Source organism: Sarcophilus harrisii, chromosome 1 (genome assembly GCF_902635505.1).
Source record: "Sarcophilus harrisii chromosome 1, mSarHar1.11, whole genome shotgun sequence".
NCBI classification, from domain to species: Eukaryota; Metazoa; Chordata; class Mammalia; order Dasyuromorphia; family Dasyuridae; genus Sarcophilus; species Sarcophilus harrisii.
In genome coordinates, this window is record NC_045426.1 from 84,192,932 (window position 1) to 84,218,102 (window position 25,171).

Sequence of the window (25,171 nt, forward strand, 5' to 3'; positions counted from 1 at the left end):
GATACTGTGCTTTTCCCTCAGGCTTGGTGAAGTCCTATACCACTCCCCATATGCAGGGTCTTCTGCCTTGGTTGAACTGTCCTACTCCTTGGCACAACAGTTCAGAACTTTGTAGTGCTAGCATTTCTTTTCTTCTAAAGGATAGTAGTCAAGCTGGCTATCCAACCCCAAGCAAACTTGTACAGCCTGAGCCAAGATCTCTGTAGCACTAGAAAGAGGGAATGAGGCCCAGAATGCAGAGGTGGCTTTTGATGCAACCCTGTGTTGTATTCTAGATACTGCTATTGTACCTTCTCATGGGTGGTAGCAGAGGCGTGTTGAGGGAGCTCAGAGTCAGTGAGTATCAGCTCTTAGGTTTTATTTTTGTATTTAGCCTTCTCTTGGATTCTGGTCCTAGACCATGGAAACAACTGAAATTGCATTATGTTTGGCACATAATTTCTGTTATGGAGAGGTTTGAGAGGTCATAGGAATTGGAGAAATTGTCTGCCACCTGGGTGCTCACATGACCCAGAAGGCTCCATGAACCTTTATTTTATTTTTTAACAAGACTGCCAGATTGTTTGGGTAGACAAAAAAAATTAATAATTTCTATAATAGAACTTATTAAATAGATATGAAATGTGGCGGAGACAAAAGTACCAAAGATAAACCAAGATTTTCAGCATGAGAGTCATGGCTGAATGGTGATATCACTGAGAGATATAGCTAGAAGATAGGAGTAATGAATTTAGGAAGAATAAAGTTAGTTTTGAACATTTGAGTTTGAGATGCTATTGGCATATCAGTATCCTTTTAAATAGTTGGAGATGTGAGTCTGAAACTTGAAAGAGACAGCGAAGCTGGGGATAGAGATTTGAGATCATCTTCATTAGAGGTGCTAACTTAAACTATGGGAGTAAATGAAATTGCAGTGGGAGACAGTGTAGCTTCAGAAGAGGAGGATCTAGAAAAAAACTTTTTAAAAAATTAAAAAAAAAAAAAAACCTTTAGACATTTGAAAGGGGGTCCAATAAAGAAGGCCAAGTGAAAAACTTCTGAAAAGTCACTATAGGAGGAAAACCAGAACGATATGAGGTGTGAAGCCCAAGAGTAAACATGGAGGGAAGTGGCTAGTTTTGTTAAATAGACTTCATAGACTTAAAAGAAAAAAAAAAAATCTATGAATATATAGTGTTTGTATTTGGGAAGTTATTAGTGAACTTTTGAGAAGAATTTCAGTCAAGTAGTGAAAATGGAGGCTAGATGGCAGGGCAGTGAGAGAGTAAATGGTATTGAAAAAAGTAGCCAGGAAGGGGAAGAAAGTTGGGATAGTAGCTGAATATGGAAGATTCAAGGGAATATTGCTTTTTTAGAATTGGCAAAATTTGAGCATACTTGTAGGCAGATGGAAGAGGTAAAGATGGAAGATACATAGGAGAGAATGAATGAGCATTTAAGATTAATAACTACAGAATAATAGAAAGACTAATGAGTGAGGACTTGGATGGTGATTATAAGTGAAATTATTAAATTGGCCAACCTTGTGGTCAAGTCTGGGTATAGAGGCAAATGAAACCAGTGTTTCAGAAAAACACTCTCTATTTAGAAAGAATAGGGAGAGAAAAGGTCCTTCGCTGAGGGTATAAATAGTGAGAATAAATGAGTGATTACAAAGAATGGTCTTGCTTATTTCTTCATTGGTTTGTTCTGCTCTTTATTTATCAGCTTAACAAGGTCCTAAATGTGTTTCCCTGGTATCACTGTTCTTCAGAAATACCCTCTCAGGTGTTGCCTTTCATTGTTGACCCTTCTTGCCTGGCAGCATCCTTGTGAAATCAGAGTAGAGCTGCTTTCCTCAGCCCTTCTGTAGGTATCCATTAGTGATGCTGTCTGCAGACACTTCCCTTTCTCCTCACCCAGCAGCCCTGATATATTGCTATAGCAACAGCAGTGAGGGGAAATAGAGCTGCTAGGATGTTTCTGCCCTGGATCCTTTAGATTTTACAAGCCATGTGCTTGGATTTTTTTTTTTCAGGCTCGAGATCCTGCTCCACAGTCAGCGCCCAGAGGTGGAACAGATGATCCAAGACATGGGAGTGGGCCAGTCAGCCATGGAACAGCTGGCTGTGTACTGTGTATCACTGAAGAAGTAGGTGTTCCAAAACACACTCGGCTTTCCTGAAGCATCATCATTTGCCTGTAAGAGGAGAGGGTCTTTCCCTGAAAGAAACAGATTAATCTCAGCATGAGACCCTATAGATGGAGGAACACTATTGGCTATAGCGCTCCCCTCTCTGCTGCTTGTACTTTGAAAGAGAAGCTGGCTGGGGGAGGCTCTGAGTGCCGGAGGCCCTTCTCTCTGTCTACCTCAAACTGGGGCCATTTTTCTCACTCTGAAGTAGATGTTTCTGCCTAAAATTCCAACCCTTAACCTTCTGTTGCTCTTTGTTAGGATGAAGACCTCAAGCAAACTTCTGTGAGGGCCTGTGAGGGTGGAGGGTTACCCAGACAAGGCAGAGCAGGAAGGATAGAGCTGGAGCTTCCCCTCAGAACTGCTGGGCCCTCCTGTTTCATGCCTGTTGTGTGTGTCACTCGTAGCCTTGAAATAGGCAGGACGGGTAACAAACAGTATGCTCTTTGCAGAAAGGATGACTGAGAGATAGGTTTAAGTGATGTGCCCGGAGGTGCTCACTGCTGTCCCCTGGCTCTTCTCTCAGCCATCAGTAATATTTCTCTGTCTGCTCCATAACACTTTGAGCTCAATACTAATAAATATTAATGAACAGGTAGGATAAATGAATGCCCTCTAATGCTAAGGGAACTTCATGTTCAAACATCCTAAAATTTCTGTGTGATGCCTTTGCAGAGAATATGAAAATCTCAAAGAGGCCCGGAAGGCCTCAGGTGAGCTGGCAGATAAGCTAAGGAAGGATTTGCTTTCTTCAAATAATAAGGTAATGTGGTGGGGGGAGGGGAACAAAGAAAAAGGTGAGAACCACAGCTGTGAGAGGAAGGAGACGGAGACAAGGAAGGGCCTGGTCCTCAGTCTGGGCCATGAAGCCCAGCTAGGCAGGTGTTTGAGGCTACCTGCACTTCCTGTGGGGCCTGTTAGCTCAGCAGGCACTGAGGGCCCACCTCCAATCTGAATATTAGCAGTACCTTTCACCAGGATCACATAGCCCACAGTAAAATGCTCCTTTTTTCTTCCCTAATTGAGTCTATATAGACAGCTAGGTAGCATAGTATATAAAGCACTGGACTTGAAATCAAGAAGACTCGTTGTGCTGAGTTCAAATCTGGCCTTCAGTCACTTCTCTGTTTGTCTCAGTTTCTTCATCTGTAAAATAGCTGGAGAAGGAAATGGCCAACCACTCCAGTATCTCTACCAAGAAAACCTAAAATGGGTTCATAAAGAATCAGACATGACTGAAATGACTGAGCAACAACATTCTCTCTCTAAATGCAGTCTGTGCTTCCCTGTGGATGCACTTGTCTCTTCTATTAGCATGTTGGTTGGCTGTTGTCTTTCATTCTCAGAGAGAACCAAAATGACATCATTATGTTAGAATCCAGTTACAGCGTGTCTGGCTATGGTTGATCAGACCAATATGAACTCTGAATGCCCTGCCTTAGGTGGGACACAAATAATCCATATGAACATTTGGAGTAGACTCTTAACTTTGTGCTTCTCATGTTTCTTGTGGACTAATTCAATTCTGCTTTGCTCATAGAGCATAGCACCTTCCCTGATGAGGGCACACCATGTTGGTAGTCCTGTGCCAGTGACTCCATGTCATACAATCAATTCTAAAGTTCTTGAGAGACCCTGAGAGTGTCCTAGTATTGCTTTTTCTGGCCACCTTGTGAGCATTTAACCTGTGTGAATTCTCCATAATTTTTTTTTTTTTTTGGCAAGCATACATTTGAAAAGGCTGCAAGACAAAACTAAGTGGAGGAAGTGTTAGTACATGGATTTTTGTTTGCAAATGATTGTGTGCTGAATGTAGCCTTCAAAGCTGAGATGCAACCAAGTGTGGGTCAGTTCTCTTCTGCTTGTGCTAATTTCAGCCTAACAATTAACATCAAAAAACACAGGGACTCCATCAGTCACACCACACCATCCATATGTGAAACCATCATTTACAGTAAATGAAGTTTTGAATGCTATGAATGAGTTCTTTTATCTTGGCAATAAACTTTCCAGAGATGTCCACACTGATAATGATATTGACACACACATTGCTAGAGCTAGCTCAATGTATGGGAAGCTCCAAAGTAAAATGTGGGAGAGGAGAGATATTAGACTGACCAAACTGAAAGTCTACAGAGCTGCTGTGCTAACCTCACTGTCATGTGTCTGTGAAACCTGGACAGCACCATGCCAGGAAACAGAATTGCTTCCATTTGAATTAACTTAGGAGGATTCTGAGATCACCTGGCAGGATAAAATACCAGAGTGATGTCCTTTCTTGAACTAAACTGCCAGGATTCCAACTCTGCAGAGAGCACAACTCTGTTGGGCTGGCCACATTGTTCAAATGCCTGGTGTAGGCTTGCCCCCCAAAAAATTATAATCTGAGATTCTTGCGAATAGGGGTAGCTTTGTTCTTTTATTTGTATACCCCGTACCTGGCACATAGTGGGTGCTTAATGTATCCTTATTGATAGATGCCTAAATTTGAGTTTGAAAGGGATCTTAGAAATTCTCTTTTCCATCCTCATTTTGCAGATGAGGAAAGAGGACCTGAAAGTTGACATAACTTGTCTCATTTCCCACAAATATAGTAGAGCCAGGATTTGAACCTAGGTCCTATGATTCCAAATCCAAATCCAAATACCATAAGACTCTATTTCTAGTATGAGACAAGTCATCAAGCTTTCTTGTTCTGAAGATCCATTGGTTATTTTAAGTCAAGTCTATGTCTGAAAGAACTGCCATACGGCTACTTTTGATGTTTTTTCTTGCCAGCACTTGATCTAATCTCTCCAAAATGCAGGAGAAGGAATCTAGGAACTTTTTGTCAGGATCCCTTTCTAAGTCTGTTAAAGCTCTGTAAATGTATATAGCCTTTGCAGCAACAAGGATCTGTTTCCCCATATTTTATAAATAACCAGTCTACTGTGACTTCTCTTCACCCTTTCCACGTCCCAGTCTAGCTTGAGGATATCTTAGCTGGGCTTGGAGTACTTAGACTGTGCTTCAGGAATTTGAATATCATTTACCAAGTCCTGTCTATCTTGATGTGGCCCCAAGGAAATGACCTAGCAATCCCTGTAGATGTTATTTGCTAAATATTTGTGCCTGCTGTTTTTAGATTTTAGAGTTTATAAGAAGTGACATCATTACTTGCCTCAAGAAATTGAATTAGTTGCTGGGGGCACTCCCTCTGGGTTATGTGGGAAGAGTAGTCCTCTGTGATGGGTCAGATAGTGGAAAAAATTGCTGCACTACCTAGACAAAGAAGGGTCTTTTAGCTGGAGAAATCCTGCTCTGATCGACTGATGGTTGTCCCAGAGGAAGATGTTTTGGGGGGTGAGTTGGTACAATTCATTGCAACTTTTCCAGTCTCATCCCTTTCTTCCATAGTTACAAAAGGTACTCTCTGAGTTTAACAATGTCAAGGAGGAGTTGAAATCAACCCAGAAGGATTTACAGAATGCAGAAAAGGAAATCACGGTGAGATGATGGTCCAACTTAAAGGACCCTAGACTTTAGGCTCATTTAGAAGAAGTAACAATGTAACCTCTGTTTTCCACTTCCTCATATGGACCCTTATACTCATTTCAGCTCTTTACAATAAGCTGCTACTTAACCCTTTGAACATGGAATCCCAGAAGCATTCATTTTTGGCTGCCTGAGTGTTCGTCAAGGGCAGGTTTGGGAAGTGAGGTATATCATGGCCTTTACTCCCCCATGTATCCTGCTGTCAATTCATTGCTAAATGTTGTGGTGTTTGCCATCTGAACCATTGGTTATAGTTTTTATTGACTTTGAGGGGCCAATGCCACATCCTTACCTGAAGAGGACTTTTGCTTTTATTTGTGTGACCAACAATTTTTCCTGTCCTGTGAACATAAAAGATTGTCATTTGGTTTTTTACTGTCACCTCTCATTGAATTGAGGTGGATGAATGGAAAGTAACTTGTGCAGAATTACTCCCAAAGTCTGTTACTCTGAAGCTGAGTCTTAGGCTCTAGGACTAGATTCTGGCCTTGCTGTGCACCAAGGCATGCCTGTATCAGCCTGGGTATGCAAGAGGAGCACTTCCATACATGGCAGGTCCTGCCTGAAGTTGGCCTTGCTTCTTGTTTCCTTCTGTTCTCTCCTCTTTATCAGTGTCTAAACTTAGAATTTTATTCATTAGTCTTCTTATTTACACTTAGGCATTTTTTTCTTTCCCAAGAGCTTAAAGAAGAAACTGACGATCCTACAGGGGACCCTGAACCTGCCATCCCACACCAGTGAGACCCTCAGTCGACTCGTCTTAGAGAGGTTTGGTTAGCCCCTTTGGGGGAATGGGGGAGACATCTGGGGAAAACATTAACAGATTCTCTAGAGAGGAGTATTGCTCATCCTACATTATTAGAGAAAGTCTTTGACTTTTAGGAGTCTTGCCTTAGAAAAACTTGTGACCTGTCTTAGAAATTTATCAGAAATAAAAAGCAAGTCAGGAAATGAATAACCTGGTTCAACAAGTAAATTATTCTAGATTATAGACCTGACCAGAAGTAAAAAGCAGATTTTAGTCTCACTACCTGTTTTCAATGAATCTTTGGTAGAATATTTTATTTTACTTTTGTGTTTACTTCATATTCATTTCAATAAATCACCAAGAATTTAGTGAGCACTTACTAAGTGCTAGGCACTGGAAATGCAAAGAAAGAAGTCCCCCTACACCCAAAAAGTTTACGTTCTAATTGGTGGATACAGTACATATTTTCTACATTGTTACAATGATAATTTTTTCCCCATCTGATAAAAGTGCCAATTTCAGGAACATCTCAGCTATGGAAGTACCCAAAGAACAAATTGGAATGTTGGTTCCTAAGCTTTGGCAGTGACTCCAAAGATTGACCTAGCAGTTACTGGCAAGAAAAAGGTGTTTTATTTGTTTGGTTAATTAGTAGTTTTGGAGATAGTGTGCTGTAAGGCAGTAAATCATCAGGCCCTTTCGGGAGCAACAATAATATTGGTTTTTATTATTGTTCCAAGAGCTAGAAATAGAGGGTTTGGGGGTTATGAAGAGCCACAGTACATGTATGGTGGCAGAGAAAATGGTAAGATGCCCACATTGGGTAGGCCTTAATGATTTGATGGATAAATCCATTCTATCATTAATGTGGATAAGCCCTTGGTATAGTGAAAAGAGCACTGGATTGTAAGCTCCCAGGTTATACAGGGAAAGCAGATATATCTCTGCCCCTTTCTTCAACCTAGTGAATCTTTGTAAGAAAAATTACAACAAAACCAAACCCAAAAGGGTCAGCAAAACTGACAGACACAGCAAGAGCATGTATTACATTCTGCATCTTCTTCTTCCACCTCTGCAGTAAAGGCAAGGAGCTTAGTGTGCCCTTTTTAACCAGCCGTTCCACATGGATTACAGGTTCTTGGTTTATGGGTTTCAGCTATTCTGAGGCCTCTTACTTTACAATCTTCCTTGCTTCCAAATTATTCCTGCCTTTTTAAGCTTCTGGTGAAGGAAGACAGGAAGTGGTGAGACTGGAACATCACCCAAATCTATTTTGTTTTGGCTTTTTTTGTTCTGAATTTGACAAACAATAAGCACGAATGTTTCCAGATTCAAAGAACAGAAAGAGGATTATATGGGAAACTGTAAATCTTGTTGTTTTAAAGTATTTACTCATTTCATCACTTTAGTTCCCAAGCTATTTCATTGTCTTGTTGCTCCCTGAACATCTCTTCTCTGCTTTCTCTTTAAATACTTTACAGACTTTTCTTTCTTTGTTTTTGGAGATTATCTACAACTAGCTTGTGAAGAGCCAATTGTCATGTTCATTGGCATTCCTACAGACTCTTAATGAAGCGCCCAATTTGCTTGCAGTGGTGTACTAAATGTTGTACAAAGCTGTAGCTCTTGTCCTCCAGAAGCTGACAATTGAAGAGTTAAATGAATTATTTAATTTAAAACCTTCATTTTATAGTAGAGGAAATATTTCCAGAAAGGAGAAAAATGGCATGGTAGCCAAGCCCAGATTAGAAAACCTAGGGCTTTTAATTACAATTTCTTCATTCTTTCAACTTCTTCAAGCTGGTAATCTTGTACATGCACATATACCTCTCTACCTGCACAAGTAATCCCATTCCCAATTCATCCCCATCTCCTCCAGCAAATTGCCCTGTGTCATCCCCACTAATCCGCAGTCTCTGTCTGCTGGCTTTCCTGCTGCCCACAAACATGCCCAGCCATCCTCAAAACCCTCAGCTGTTGCTTTCATCTCCATTAACTGACATCCTGTATCTCTTCTGCCCTTTGTGGCTAAACTTGAAAAGATTGTCTCTTCTCAATTTCTCCTTAAGCCCTTACAACCTGGCTTCTGACCTCTTAATTCTTACCTCAGTGATCCTCTTAATTGCCAAATCCAGTGGCCTTTTTTCAATCCTCATTCTCCTCAGCCTCTGCAGCCTTTTAACACTGTTGAACACCCTCTTCTAAATGTTTTTTGGGATATCATTCTCTCCTGATTCTTCACCTACCTATCTGACTAGTCCACAGTGACCTTTGTTGGACAATAATAGAGAACATTTACTTTATGTATACATACATAGAAACACATACATACACACACATATACATATACACATGCACGCACACACACACACACATCAAACATTATGCTATTTACAATAACTCATTTGGTCCTCACAGCAACTCTGTGTAGGAGCTACTATTGCCCCCTTTCACAGGTGAGTAAAGTTGAGTGACTTGTCTGGGGTCACCCAGCTAGCAAGTGTCTGTGGGAAGATTGGAACTCCAGGTTTCCTGACTTTAGATGCAGCTTTCTCTCCATTCTGTCACCTTGTTGTCTCATCTAGAAGCTGGCAACCTTGCCGGATCCCTCCCTCTGCTCATAGTGTTCCTCAGGCTCCTCTTTTCATCTGTGCTACTTCACTTGGTAATCTTAGCAACTTCCTTGTATTTATTGTCCATCTTCATGCTGATGATTCTCAGGTCTGCCTCTCCTGCCCCAACCTCTCTGCTGACCTCCAGTCTTAGATCTTAAACTCAACCTGTTCAAAATGAAACTTAGGTTTCTGCCAGACTCTCCTGCATCCTGCCCGTTGTTGTGGAGGGCATCACCATCCCCCTGTGAACCTCGGGCTCACAGCCAACGAGCCATCCCGGCTGCTACACCCTCAGTCCCATATCTACATGGTTGTCAAGGCCTGTCGCTTTCACTTTTACAACATGTTCTCTTGAATACGTCCCCATCTTTTCTGGTGCAGGTCCTCCTCCCCTCATGCCTGGACTGTTGCAGTATCTGCCAGTGAGTCTTCCAGCCTCAAGTCTCCCTCCTCCATCCATCTTCTGTTTAGCCTCTAAAGTGATTTCCGAAAGTACAGGTTGAATCTTGTCACAGTCATCACTCCCACCCTTGGTAACTCCAGTGACTCCCTTTCTGCAGTCTGAGAATAACCCTTGATAACCTTTCTACATTAGAAAGCCACAAACTAAAGCCAGTTCAGTATCCAGCAAATAATTATGGGAACATGACTGCATATTCCTCAGTTTGTTGATAACCAGAATTCAAATCTGGTGTCAGACACGTGCTAGCTGTGTGGTCTTGGACAAGTCACCTAACTTCTGTTTGCCTCAATTTCCTCAACTGAAAATAGGGATAGTAATAACACCTATTACCTAGAATTGTCATGAACTCAGATGATATAATATTTAAGTGCTTAGTGTAGAGCCTGGCACATAGTATGTGCTATTAAAGGCTGTTATTAGGATAATTATTTATTGCATACTTAAATATCCATAGTCTCACAAACTGTTGATTTTCCTTCCACCAACCTCCATGTCTTAGAAGATATTTTTGTAAGTTTTTATAGTTAACGAATTCATTACCTGATGTTCCACCATTTGTTGAAGAGCCTCTCCACACTTAACTAGGTTGGATCTTGGATGACAGATACATCACTCATATTTTCTGCTTTGGTGGGACCTGTCATGTAGTCTTATAAATTTTATAACCTCCCAACAAGAAGGCATCAGATCACACCTGAGATGGGAGTAAGCTGTCCTTGTCCAAATAAGAAGGTATTTCAAATACAAAGCACCTATTATGGAGCTAGCATTAAGATACGTGGCATAGATTTTGCTAAAAAAAACAAGTTATGTGATTCCTCTTGTTTCCCCTCAGTGTATCAGATTTACCAAATTGATTCACAAATTACTTTCTTTACAAAACAGTCTTGATTGTTATTCTCTGCTTTCTCTGATTTGATTTTTCCTGCTCACAGAATTGTAGCTTGAACCTTGTTTTTTTCTTTAAATCTAGACTTTAGACTTTCAGATTTCAGTGGACCTCCCCATTTTCCCATAAGTTTCCAAAAGGGGTTCTGCACTAAGTGTCTGTAGGGAGAGTTTTGTTCTGGGTACTAAGAAAGTGATGAAGTTTAGATAATACCTGGTTCTTGCTGCCATACTTTGGAAAGAAGATTCCAACATAAATATTGCATGATAATTTCATTAAGAAGGTACAAACTAAAGTGCCATGTGAAGTCTGGGGGAGAATCAGAATCATAGATGAGAGAATCAGTGAAAGCTTTGTGTAGGTGGTAGCATTTAAGTTGGTCTTTTCAAGATGGTAAGAATTCTACAAGTGAAGAGGAGGAGGCAGTTTCTGGCATTGGGAATAAAAGAAGGCATGGAAGTGGGAGTGATCAGGTTGTGTTCTAGAGTGCAATTTGGCTAGAATGTAGAACATGTGAGATGGATTGGGTTTAATTGACAAAATTTGGACTTTAGGTAGGTAATAGGGAGCCACTGAAGACTTTCTGAATTGAAAGGTTAAAATATAAGATTTTCAAATAGGTAATACTAGCATGGCAGCATAATTCAAAGAACAGACTAGAAAAGTTGCAAAGGAGTAGAAGCAGCAGCTAGGTGACTCAGTGGACAGAGCACCAGCCCTGAAGTCAGGAGGACCTGATTTCAGATGTGATCTCAGAGACTTAACCCTTCCTAGCCGTGTGACCCTGAGCAAGTCACTTAACCTCAATTGCCTCAGGGGGAAAAAAATAGAAGTAGAAAGACCCATCAGGCACCAAATCTGTTTAATCTTTCACCATATCTTTTCCACTAATCTCACAATCTTTCATTTGGCTCCATTTCACTTTGGAATTTTTTTTTGTGTGCTATTTTTTTTAAGATTAAAAAAATTAGCCTTCCCATTCTTTGCCTTTGTGTAAGCTTCTATTGTATGTTCCCCTCTTTTCTAATTTTCTTTTTTTCTACTATATTTAAATCATGCCCTTCACTTTCCCTTTGTCATTTGAAAGTTGCATCATATTTCCTACCTTTCCTTTCCTGCTCATATTTCCATAAAAAACATTTGTGGCTCTACTCAGCAGCCTTTTCTAGTTTCCATTCGCGCTTGTGCTAGATTGCCAGATGCAATTCTCTCTTTAGCCAACTGGGCCTCTCTCCCCATTTTTAGCCGCCTTATATGGCAGTGTCATGCCACACATTAGCCTCTCTTATCAGTCTTCCTTTGAGTGTGGGGATAACACTGCTGCTCCATCAAAGTGGGATTATATGTCTTAGATTCTGATAGCTTATGTAGGTCCAGGTTGAAACCTCAGCCTAATTCTAGTCTCAAATGACCAGACAACCTGGTTTCAGATGGAATAGTAAAGTGCATCCAGAGCAGGATGACTAGGACATGAAGGGGCTGGTAAACCATGACATATGAAGAAGACATAATGAGTATTGAAGGGAATGGGAATGGTTAGTCCAGAGAGGAGGAGATACAGTCGATATTCTCAAGTATTTTAAGGGCTGTCATGGGATAGAGGAATGGGGCTTGTTCTGATTGGCCACAAAAGACAAAGCCTTCTGGATGGAAGCTGAAGAGAATAAGATTTTGACTACATTTAAGAAAACTTCTTGGGGCATCTAGATAGCATAATGAATGCAGCACTGACTTTAGAGTCAGGAGGACCTGAGTTCAAATGTGGCTTCAGACATTAGACTCTTATTAACTATGTGATCCGGGGCAAGTAACTTAACCCTGAATACCTTGTTTAAAAAAAAAAAAAAAAGTGGGGAAGGGGGAGAAAATTTCCTAATGATTAGAGCTATCCAAAAGTCTAATGAAAACAAAAAATAAGAAGTTATTCTCTGTCACTGAAAGTCTGTGAGTAGAGGCTAGATGAGTACTTAAGATATTAGAGAGGTATTTCAAGTTTTTCTTATTTTATACTTCTGAATTTTATTGGCTTTCTAAAATCTTCTATCCTTGTTTCTTCCTACAAAATCAAAGTGTTGCATTAGATTTTTCTCCAAGGTCCTTTCAGTTTTATATTCTGTGATGCTATGAACTGACTTCTTAAAAAAAAAAAAAAAAAAATTTTGACTCGAACATCTATCCTTATTTTTTCTCCTTGATTTTCTGCACCTGAAATGGTCTTTAATTCTCTCTCACACTTAACTAATTGTTACCTACCATGTAGCTTTTCCAAAAGATAACTGAGGAATTAAATAATTTTATTTATTAAGCACTTAATAAATATAGAGCATTGTGCTAAATCCTGGGAAAAATACAAAGTTTAAATGAAATATGGTCTCTACCATCATGAAGCTTGGAGACTCATGTCTACATTAGTATTCAGTTTTCTGATTTGACAGTTGGATAAGCTACCAGTGAGCCATCTTAGCTTCCTTTCTTTGTTTAGGAGACTTATGATAAACCCTGACCAAAAGGTCCCTCTTAGAAATTGTCAGAATTATGAAAATGGCAGATCATTATAGATTCATTTGCTTCTATTGGGTTGTTAATAAAAATAGCATAATTTTTTTGAAGTATCTTTTTCCTGTTTGAACTGATAGCAGAGACTTTTATTTTCTCTATCACAGTCAGATTCTCTAATCAAGGCCTCCCTTCTGACTGGAAAATAACAGTTCTTGAAAAATGAATATATGTCATGTCCCCCTAACATTAAGCCTCCATAAACTGACAGTGAGCCAAGTAAACCCTGTATAGCGCACAGGACATGCTGTTCCTGACAGGGCTGTTTAACCAAGTAAATTTGCCAGAGAAAGCAAGATGTTAGAAATCCATGAAGATGACTCACTTTCTCTAATGAAAGAGAATGGTCTTCAAAATTGTTTTCTTGTTTTATCCTTTGCTTTCTTCTCTGTCCTTTATATTGAGCCAGTATGAGACTATAGGCCACAATTGGGGAGAGATTTGAAGGAGAGAAAATGACAGGTGAGGAAAGGTGGTTTTGAATACAGAGGAACTTTAAAAAAAATCACAGGAGCCAGAGAAAAGGAATTGAAGTAGATATGAGAATGAGAGTGTGCAGACATGAGCCACCCAGAGATGGGAGGATGGTGTAGGGGTAAAGATGTGGCCACCTAACCTGACAAATAGGTTTAAATAAGCACTTGGGTTTGTTTGGTGCTGGAAGGCCACAGCCCAACAGTGAGCAGCTGGCACACTATGCCTAGAGAGCTGGACGTGGGGGAGTTAGAAAGATCCAGCTTCAAATCCTGCCTTGGGGACTTAACCAGCTGTGTGATTCTGGGCAGGTCATTGAACCTTTTAGACCTTGGTTTCCCCATCTCTAAGGTGCAGTTGGGACCTAGGAAGGGTCTGGGATATGAGCACTTTGTATCTGGATTTCCAGCTTATGCCAAAAAGCAAACAATTGAATTTGTGGTCCATTGACTACGTCACCAAGGTAGAGAAGACGCTGGTCGTACCATTTTGAATGACCCAAAGAAATTTAAAAATCTTCAGTGATCCCTTATTACTTCTAGAATAAAATATAAACATCTCAGTTTGGCATTTAAAGTACTCCATGATCTGGCTCCCACCTACCTCCATTTCAGTTCCTATTGCTCCCATTGACATACTTGGTTCTAGTCAAATTGGATAGCTAGCCCTTCCCTATATACAGGATTCTTACTATCTTTGTATATTCTGCCTTTTATGCCTGAAATGCACTTTTTCCCCTTAGAACCTTAGCTTCCTCCAGAGCAGAGCTCAGCTGCCATCTCCTACTACATGAATGAAAAGCTTCATTTTCTCTTCCTCCTCTGAACCCCTAAATTCTTTATTTGTATTTTTTTTTTGTTACATGTTTTATGTTTATTTATCTGCAATTATTTTCTTCCTCTCCACCCTCTAAGTCAAATGTATACACTCAGTGTATTAATAAATGGTTGCTGAATTAAAGGAGAATGTTAGAGGGAGGGTGATCTGCTAGTAGAACTGTGCTTTTACAATGAGTTACCTATGTACTTTCTGAATTTTAACAAGCTAAGGGATAAAGATGAGGGGTCAAATTTAAGAGAAGGTCATAGAATATTACTTCTCAGACCTGAAATGGTGTCAGAAAACAGACATGCTATCAAAAAAGCTTAAGCTGAACCTGAAACCCCATCTCTGTTGTCTCTAGAAATTCAGAGGTGACAATCTGTGACTAGTTGGTGTGGGAGTCTCCATCTGTTGTTGCAATGTTATGTCAACTGTGTTTCCCCTCCCACCCCCCAAAACCCAAACCCAACAACACAAAAATCCTATAGTGAGAAATCAGTTTCTGTAACGCTTTAAAGTTTCTAAAGCATCTTATTCATCACATCCATGTGTGACAGGTAATCTGAGTGTTATTGTCCCTGACTTTATAAAGGAGGAGGCTGAACTTAAAGAAGTGATTTGCCCAAGCTCCTGGGACTAGTAAGTACAAAAGCTACTATGTGGACTTTGGGGGACATGGGTTCATTCTCCTAATCAGAGCCATGCATATTTGTTAGTCTCTTCAGTAGGCCTCTGCATGGTCCCAGCATATAGATTTCTTTTGTTTTTGACAAAACAGACATTTTCCAAGAGATACCCAAACATACACTTCCACAAAGTGTATTCCCTGCAAAACCAATGAACTGACCATGATTCTATTAGAATAGAGGTATATTCACTACAGGGGCTTATTTTTTTGATTAGTAAGTTTTATCTGTTGAGCCAGTCACTTAAGGGAGAAGGAGGATCTCACTTAGAACTAAGCAGCACTTTAAAAACCACCTAGTTCTTCCTCTCATTTTATAGATGGGGACACTAAGGCTCACAGGGAAAGTTACATGTCCACGGTCCTAAGGTAGGCAGGGCCAGGATTTCAAGTCTTAGGACTCCAGGTCCTCAGTCTGCCTGTGTATGCATATATGTACATACACATATTCAGATATATTACTTTATTGTAATTTATCAAATATAGTCTATTCTAATATATTATTTTTTCATAATTGATTTGTTGTTTGCCTGCTCCTGTGTAACACAAGCATAGAAAAGATGGGCATATCTGTCTAAAAATGAAGTTGCTCTATAAGTGGCCGGAAGAAAAGAAAATTCTTTTCAAGGTAAAATGGGTCAGATTTCACCATTTCCAAGCTGTGTATACTATGTGCTCCCCCATTCTCCTTCCATTTTAAAGTTTCTTAGGCTGCCACCTCTACTTCTCTCGCTCCAGTGATTAAACCTATGAATTCCCAGATCTGTCTTCATGATACTTCACACATTTCATCAAACACGGTTCTCTGCTTTAGTGTCTGTGTATCAGGAGCTTCAAAAAAAGGAAATGTGGAATACTGTGAAGGACCCTCAGGGAGAGGGACAGAAGCTGGCCATTTCAAAGTAGGTTTTCCTAGGCAGCCATATCTTGGAAATGTTGCCACTTGTCCTGTTGTCTACAGGACCTATCTGTACTATTGCATCAAGTGCCAAGATCTCTTTGTGTGGATAGTGGTACCCCAAGAATGATTTAGAAAATGGGAGAACCTCAGAAGAGAAATGTTGGTGTTTGAGACAGGCTTTTGGTTTTAGATGTATCTTTTCTGTTGCTTCCTCTTAGCCCCATGGGCTATAATTCAGGAAGAAATGAGGATAGACCTTGAAATCACCCTTTCAGATATTTCAGCACTTTGAAATATGTGATACTTCAATAGTTCTATGATCTCATTGATGTGAGCCTTCTTTGCACTGGCAGAGATCATAACCCACCCAAACCTTCTGATCCTGTGTGTTGCTTGTCCTTGTCTTTCTAGATAGCCTCCATAGAAGATTTATCCAGCATGCCAGAGGCCTTCCTCTGGTTTTTTTAATTATCTTGTGGCTTTTCAAGCAGTGCTTAGGAATCTGATATCCAAGTTGTCTATTTGTTATCCTTTGCTATTTTCCCAGCTTGTGTCCCCTTCTGGTCATGCAGCCCTTTGATGATCTTTTTCACCACTTGCCATGCTCAAATTATCAATGACTAACTTACACCTGCTATGTGTTTTTCTATTGCCCTTATTCTTCTGACATCATGATCTATGATTTATAGTCATACAAGAAGAATACTAGTATTGAGAAGTTGAGCTTTTGAGGTAGGGAGCAGCTAAGAATTATTGAAAGCATTGCACATTTGCCAAGTCCAGTTTATTTTTCTTGCAATTCAGTTTTGGGCCTAGCTTACTGTCTATTTATAACAAACTATCCAATATGTATGTATTAATGGGAGTGTAGTACAGTGAATTAATCTATCTGAGAAATATACATTTATCATCCATTTAGTTTTTGCTGTTTGTATTGTTAGCTTAATTTCTCAAGTTCATTCTAGTATTCTAGTGCTTGACGATATCCCTTTCAGGTGCATATATATATATAATTTTTTTAATTTAATATTTTTATTTTCTCTAGTTAAACATAAATAGTTTTTTACATTTGTTTTTAAAACTTTTGAGTTCCAGATTCTTTCCCTTCCTTCCTCTCCACCTCCACCCCAAGTAAGAAGGCATATGTGAAGTTATGCAAAACATTTCCATAAAAGTCAACTCATGAAAGAAAACATAGATCTTTCCCCCCACCCTCAAAGAAAAATAAAGTTTAAAAAAAAAAATAAAAGAATATGTTTCAATCTGTATTAAGAAACAATCAAGTTCTTTCTCTAGCTGTGGATAGTATATTTCATCATAAATCCTTCAGAATAGTCATGGATCATTTTATGTCACCTATATTTAAAAAAAAAAACAAAAAAAACTCAGTAGCATATAATGAGTTGAAGTGATCAGATATTTTGTTCTTCTCACAAATGTTCCTTAAGATGCCTTACCTTAGGAGGTAGGGTAGGACCCTGAATATAGTGAATAAGTTGAACTTAATTGTAAACTCACTGTCGGAACCTGAAGAACAAAATGTTATTCTGAAGAGAAGAAGGAGATGAAGTTGCCATTCATGCCATTATGTACCTTCTGTAGTGAATGATTCTTCTTTCTCTTCCCAGCCCAGCTCCTGTGGAAATGCTGAACCTAAAGTTGCGCCAACCAGCCCATGGTGAGGACATTGATCTGGATGCCTCTTTTGATGTGGTCACACCCCCAGCCCAACCCCACAGCTCCAAGCTTGTCCCAGCTAAGAAGCTCTGCCTGGAACAGTCAAGGTGAATGGTCTTTGCCCTGGCCCATGATCCCAGCCCTTTGCACCTGGGGAAGCTTACTAAAGATCTGCTTGGTCTGTAAAGAACTTAATGTTGGTGACAGGGGAAGTGGGTAAGCCATTACTACTTGTAGTCATTTTCTTTTGTCATCAGCTCCAAAATCTCTTTTTTACAGAAATAAGGGGAAGGATATAAAAAGAAACAGAGGGGAGCTAAGATTGGGAGACTAATTCCTCTGGCCAGAACTCTAAAACTAGGGAGGAGGGTTACTGACCTGTGGCCTAACCCCAAGGGAGATATGGATTATATCCCCTGCTCTCCCTTGATAGTCATTTGTAAGGCTTACCACACTTACTTTATCTTTTCACAATACCCCACTCAGCTCTCTCCCTCTGCTGGGTAAAGCTTCCAACCATAATCTTCTGAGCCAGACATTGGCTCCTCATGATAGATACTGAAGCACCCTTCTGGGAGCAGAGTCTGCCCTGCCAGGTAATGACCAGTATTCGAGCTCTATATTTTCCATTTTCATTTTGGCTGGGGGGGTAGAGCAAAATCTGCTTCCCATCTTGTTAAGGGAAGGGAGGACAAGCACTTTACAGATACTCTCATTTGATCTGCACAACAACCCTGTGAGGCAGTTACATTTGAGGAAATTGAGGCAGACAGAGGTAAAGTGACTTGTCTAGAATCACAGAGCAAAGAAGTACCTGAGATTATATTTGAACTCTTGATATTCCTTAGTTCAATGTCACTATCTTTGCCAAACTCATTTCTCTTCCAAAGTTCCAGATAGTTCCAAAAAATAGTTCCAAAATGTTTTTTTAAAAATAAGTTCTTAATTGATATTTTCTTTTTCTTATATCACCATAGTATCTCATATATATACCTTCCCCATCCCAGAGAATCATCCCATATCACAAATAGTAATTTTTTAGGAAAGGGAATTAAAAAGTCAGCACAATTGTTCAATGTTGAAAAAGTCCAAAACCATATACAATATGTCTTTAGTTGTCTTTATTTGAGGCTCATTTAGTAATTTGCTTTTGTCTTTTTGATATGTCATTGTTCTTTACATTGTTGTAGTTACTGTATGTTTTCTTGGCTCTATTTACCTCACTCTGCATCAATACATATAAATCTTTCCTTGCTTCTCTGGACTTAATCCATAACATTTCTTAGAGTATTTCATTACATCAGTACCACAATTTATTTATCCATTCCCCAACTGATGCACATCTTCTTTGTTTGCAATTCTTAGCTATTACAAGAAATGCTGCTTATAAATATTTTGGCGTATATGGGGACGTTTTTCTTACTGATGGCTTCCTTGGGGTATAAGTCCAGCTTTGGTCACTTGATTTGCATAGTTCCAAATTGCTTTCCAAAATGGATATACTGTCCAGCACTTCCCCCAACAACATATATGTGTACCTATCCTTCCACAACCCCTCCAACATTGACTGTTGCCATTTTTTGTCAATTTTGCCAATTTGCAGGGTACCAGGTAAAATCTTTGGGTTGCCAAATTTCCCTGTTATTGTTAAGATCACCATCATCTTTCCAGTCACTCAGGTTCATAATGTTAGTTTCAATCATCAGATCTTCATTCTCTGTCACCCCACATATCTAATGGGTTATCAAATCTTGTTTCTGTTTTTAAAACCTTTTCTGTATCTATTTCTGCTTCCACAGCTAACAGGCCCTTACTTCCTTTTACCTGGACTTTTGCAATAAATCCTCTTTGATCTACCTTCATTCAAGTCTCTCTCCTCTCCAAATCATCCTGCACACAGCTCCCAAAGGGATTTTTCTAAAGCACAGATTCAACCTTGTCACTTCCCTTCTCAATCAACTTTGTGATCAAATATTATTTCATCTTTATCTCATCCTTTAAAACTTTTTTTTTATGCAAATTGTATAACATACATGATTATTACTACAGTAGTACATGTAAATAATTTGTTAAATAGGTAAATGTGTATATTGGGGAGGTATGCTCTGAATGTATTTGCTCTGGAATTTCTAAAATCCTACCTTCTTGTTCTGCTGGCTTCTTTAGGACTGGAAGCTATCTTCCTTGTGCCTTCATTTTCCTGTTTGTGTTTGTATTTGCCTTTCTGAAGTAAAGATATAGACTTTTCATACTACAGTTACAAATATTCTGACAATTGAAAACCATCAGAGATCTAAATGTTGGGAGTTGCTGTTGCCATGAACTCAGGGACAACTGGGAAAATGTTAGAGATATCTGTGGAAGGCACAAATCAGAACTGCTAGAATAGCTCAGGTTTTTCTAGTACTTTTCTTGTGTAGTCTCTTAGCTACAAAGGTGCAAAGAAAAAAAGCAAATCTCTTCAGATGTAATGTGGTGAGGGAATGTGGGAGAAACTGACACTAAGCAAAAAGTGGGATGTTATAGGATTTTATGTGTGTGTGTCTGTGTGTACCAGTACAGAGCAGCTGCTATTCCATACTAGTAGAGAAGGTCCCAACCTCAAGGGGAGTTCCCTGCACCATTAAGATCAGAAGCCTAGACAAAAGGACACACGAGGGCACACACACAATCTTCATCAAGTGTTCAGCCCTTTAACAAACAGACTATTGTCTAGACATGCAGGACCAGAGAGTAGGGAAACAAACAGGGTTCGGCTATAAACTGATGTCTTATGGAAATCATGGCATGTTTTAAAGGCATTTGGGGAGTTTCTCCTGTTCTCTTTCCCCTTTCTTTCTTCATATCTTTACATTTACTCACAGAACAGATTAGTTTCATATCAAAACTAACAAAACAATATTGAGCAACATTGAAATAAATTTTCAAGACAAAATCTCAAGATGAGAATAGCAAGGACACAGTCTAAACCAGTCATTAGAATAGTGAGTGATGATGCAGACAAACAGGTGGTTAGAACTGTGACAGAACAGATCTGGTGAGAGGGAAATTGACTTGGGCCTTACTTCAAGGCCCCATAGTCCAAAATAACTTCGCTCGAAAACTCTTGACTTTTAGCTAGGTACTCAAGGGCAGAAAGTGCTCTTGTTTGGGCTAAATATTGTACCTTTGAAGTCAAGACAGTCAATAGTCAATAAACATTAAACATACTATGTGCCAAGCACTGGGAATACAATTGCAGGGAAAAAAGGTAATCCCTGCCTTCAAATTGCTTATAATCTAATAGGAGAAGACATCCCACAAAAGAAAATTAAAAAGGGGGTGGGAAGGATTTGGTGGAGGTTGTACAGCCAGCTGAGAAGTGAGGAGAGAAGTGCTCTGGAGGGCCGGTCTTCAATTGCCATTGCAGTCAAGATGAATGGAAAGCCTTAATAGTCAAACATCCCAGAGAAGTGAAGCTTGATGTCAAGGAAAAGATCTCTGATAGATACCTGGTAAGAGATCCGAATCTTCAGAATGAAAATGATAACTGGCATTTGTTTAGCCTCAGTAAGTTTTGCAATGCACTTTACATATATTATCACATTTGATCCTCACAACTTTGTGAAATAAGTGCTATTAGTATCCATATTTTACAGATGAGGAAGCTGAGGCTGAGAAAATTCTAGTGATTTGCACTAGCACATCATCACTAAATGTTTGAAGCAGGATTTCAACTCAAGTCCTTTGACTGCAAAGCCCAGCACTCTGTCTACTCCATTGATGTGCCTCAGGAAGGCTAATTGACCTGAGGAGTGTTCCTTAAGTCAGAAAGTACTAATTAGAAAAAGATGGAGAGTTTTATCAAAAAGAAAACCTTCAAAAACAAACTGGGGTAAAAACTAAAGAGAAAACAGCTTTGAAAATCAGAGAAGACACTTGGGGGGGGGGGGGTTGCAAGAAAAGTAGTTCAGAGCTGAGTACCCTGATGAGATCCCTGACATGTTGCTGTACTCTTAATTGCCTATTCTAGACCTAAAAACAGATGCTAACGGTTTGGGGGAGACTTGGAGAGAATGAATCCAAACTCTGCAGTGCTTACTCAACAAACATTTGCTGCCTAATTAGCAATGCAAGGTAGAGGTTGTACTAGGTGATCTCTAAGACTTTCCAATCCTATGAATGATTGATAAGGTACTATTGAAGTTAAGATACTGGATAAGACATAGTTCTTTCTTTTACATAGCTGGTAAGTCATGAGATATAATATCCTTCCTTGTTTTTAATTATATGTTTAAGAAAGGGAAATAAAAACTGGAAGTTGAGAGGAGGAAGAGATTGCTTCTATCTAGAAGGTCAGAGAAACTTCGTGATAGCAGTGGCATTTGAGCTGGCTCTTGGAGGGATGGCAATAGGTATCTCAGGTCGGGGAAAGTGTTAGCAGAGGCAATGGGGCAGGAAAGAATAGAGCCTTTTGATAAATGGGGAAGTAGACTTTTGGCTTCAGAAAGTGAGATGAGGTTGGGAAGGTAAATTGCAGTTGGTCTGTGAAAGGTTTTAAGTTCTGGATTGAAGGAATTTAGTCAGACTTTCATGGGTAATCAGGAGTCACTGAACATTTTTAACAAAGAGCAACATAATCAAAACAATGTTTAGGAAAATTAATCTGCAGCATAGAGAGTAGATTGGAGGTTGGAAATGACTTTGGGCCAGGAAATGAAGTAGGTGTCTGTTATAAAGTGAGAGAACCTAAGGAGCAGATAAACTTTAGGGGTAACAAGGAAGTGAATTCATCTGTGGATAGCAGCTGCACTGAAGCAGTTAAGCAGAATAGATTCTCAGTCTAGTAAAATTAACATCATCTAGGATCAGAGGAAATCTTGTGCTGCTTGAAGAAATCTGTCCAGAGTAGGAAAAGGTCATTTCGGAGATTTAAGCAATTCCCCAAATTGCTAAACACTTGCTTCGGGTATTAAGTGGAGAAATGAAAAGAAGGATCAAGATTTAGTGGTAGATGATAATTCATTCCTATTTTAGGCTCTTAATGTCATCAATGGTGATAGAGGGGAGGGAGGGGAGCAGTAAATGGATTCCATGCTTAACTTCTTAACAGCCATAGAAAAATTTGAGGTACCATTTAACAGGTCTTAAGAGAGTAAGTGATCTCAGTTCATAAATGTTTAAATACTGTTATATACAGCAGAAAAAAAGCTGAGAAACCGGAGACCTTGCCCTCGAGAAATTAATAATCTAATGGACTAGGATGTGCACAATTGAAATTTGATACAAGAATAAGTAATCTTGTAATCGAGCTAATAGAGACCTGAGCAAAGAGTTTTGGGAATATTTAAGAAAAAAGAAGTCAGTTTTAGTTGTTGTTCAAAGAAATGTTGAGACAGCTCATCCTAATTGAGCCTCAAAGGAGACATTTCAACATCACTGATTTGGAAGGTGCATGTTCCAGGCATAAGGGAAAGGAGCTGAATAAGAGGGTTTAAAGTGATGTTATTATATAGTATTAGACTACATATAGAGATGGTTCCTATAAATGTCCTTGTGAGACATCTGGCCCAAGTGTCACAGTCTAGATACCTGAAGGAACAGAAGAACAAGTAGAGACAACAGTATCCCAATCTATAAAATGAGAGGTGAGGACCTCAATCTGATCTCTTGGGTTCCTTCTGGCCAGAACTTCTATGACCTTTATAAGCAAACACCGCCAAATAAGGTCTCCACATTGAGAACAATCGTTTGAATTCAGTAGAACCAGAGAAAGCCTCTTATTTGCTACCTTTTAAATACTGTGACTTTCCCTCTCCCTTCCCATCCCCTCCCCAACTTTTTTTTTTTTTTTTGCTAGCAGCATACAGAGCCCAGCTGACTCCTTTGTGGATGTTGAGGGGAGCAATGAATGAAGCTATACCCAAAACTATGGCAAACCTGTAGAGAGGGTGCCCCCTGGTGGAGGATTCTGGGGATGACTGCTATGTTGAAAAGCTTACAGGCCAGCTCCCCAAAGGTGTTATCACAAAGGAGTGCGGGAGGCAGCCTCTCCCCTTCGTGTCAGAATAATGTGGGGAGGAGACTGCCTGTGAAGGCCCGGTTTGCTGGGTCTGGAAGGATAGCCCCGGCCCTGGCAGGCAGCTCTCAAGTCAGCCTCTCACCCTTTCACCTTCTTACCTTCTTTTTGGATTCTCTTGCAGCTCTCTGACTCCTGGGATCTCCAAAAAAAACAGCAGAGACCCCACGAAGGTAAGACCTCTCTCCACTTGCTCCTCTGTAGAACTGACCTGGCCAGCTTTGGACTCTTCCCATTAGTGCTCTGGACCTGGAGTGTCTGGGTTCTGTAGGTTAGGTAGCTGTTCCATGGGAGAGAGAGGTATCACCGACTGGGAAATGGTGGGAACTGCCATAGTGAGGAAAGAAATACTGGTCTTGTGCACTGATTTTGTTTTCAGTAGGAAGCGTAATACAGAATGAACCAGGTAACTTCTACCCAGCATGGGTAAAGCTAAACATAACGGACCAACCATTCAGCCAACCAGAAAATTTTTAGTTAAGTGCTTACTATGTACCTGGCACTTTTGTTTAACTGAGCCTAGAGTTTCCATCTCTTCCAAGTTGGGAGATGTAAAGATAAATAGGGCATGACTGGCATAGAAATAAAAAATCATCAGCAAAATTTTGTTTTTAAAAATGTCCCTACTCTCATGATCCCAAGAACTTGTTTCCTCATTTTCCTAGAATGGAGACATTATTAAAAAGTGGGCAGTTTTTTTTTCCATTTTTTTAAAAGCTTATTTTTAAAATATGTACATGAATAATTCTCAACATTCACTCTTACAAAATCTTGTGCTGTAAATTTTTTCCCTCTTCCCCACCCCCTCTCCTAGAGAGCAAGTAACCCCATATGTGTTAAATGTGTAATTCCTCTATACATATTTCCACAAATATCATGCTGCACCAAAAAAAAAAAAAAATCTGATTAAAAAGAAAAAGAAAACAAAATGCAAGCAAACAACAAAAAGGTGAAAATTCTATTTTGTGATCCACACTTAGTTTCCTCTCTGGGTGCAGATGGCTCTCTCCATCACAAGATCATTGGAACTGGCCTAAATCATCTCATTGTTGAAGAGAGCCATGTCCATCAGAGTTGATCATCATTATATAATGTTTTAAGATGCACAAAGTACAATAATCCTGTGGAGAAGCTACTGTGAGGATTTTATAAATGAGGAAGCCAGCCACATTTCCCAAAAGATGATGCCCAGGATCACACAAGTTATATATATTGGTGAAGGAAGTGGAGCCATTTTAGGCCAAATAATAGGATCCAATAATATCGCTATGTGAAGAGTTAGATTAAGTCCTTCTCCAGCAGCCTGCCACACTCCGTTCTTTCCTGGAGTTAAAAGATATTTCTGGGCAAGTTCAAAAGGACACATCTGACAGCCTGCCAGTGCTGGTCATGATTCTTACTACCACAGCATGGTGTAACAGAACACTTGGCTGGCACCAAAAGTCTGAAATTAAAGGTGTGGGTCAAGGTTTGCTTCAAGCTCTAACATTCTCTTTTCTCAACCACCCCTTAGATCAACATGCATATTTCCATGCCCTAATAGCTACTAAAAGCTTTGCTTCTTTCTTGCTCCTTG

General features: G+C 39.7%; 1 protein-coding gene across 2 annotated transcripts in view; it reads left to right on the top strand.

Annotated features, from left to right (window-relative positions):
* The window catches only part of TRAIP (TRAF interacting protein), a 49,099-nt gene that overhangs the window by 20,739 nt on the left and 3,189 nt on the right, over positions 1–25,171 (top strand). For both annotated transcript variants that reach the window (XM_031959061.1, XM_031959057.1), the window contains exons 7-12: positions 2,018–2,131; positions 2,849–2,936; positions 5,570–5,659; positions 6,387–6,475; positions 17,489–17,644; positions 23,720–23,768. In XM_031959061.1, coding sequence (XP_031814921.1) covers positions 2,018–2,131; positions 2,849–2,936; positions 5,570–5,659; positions 6,387–6,475; positions 17,489–17,644; positions 23,720–23,768 — 586 coding nt within the window. The remainder of the gene's footprint in view (positions 1–2,017; positions 2,132–2,848; positions 2,937–5,569; positions 5,660–6,386; positions 6,476–17,488; positions 17,645–23,719; positions 23,769–25,171) is intronic.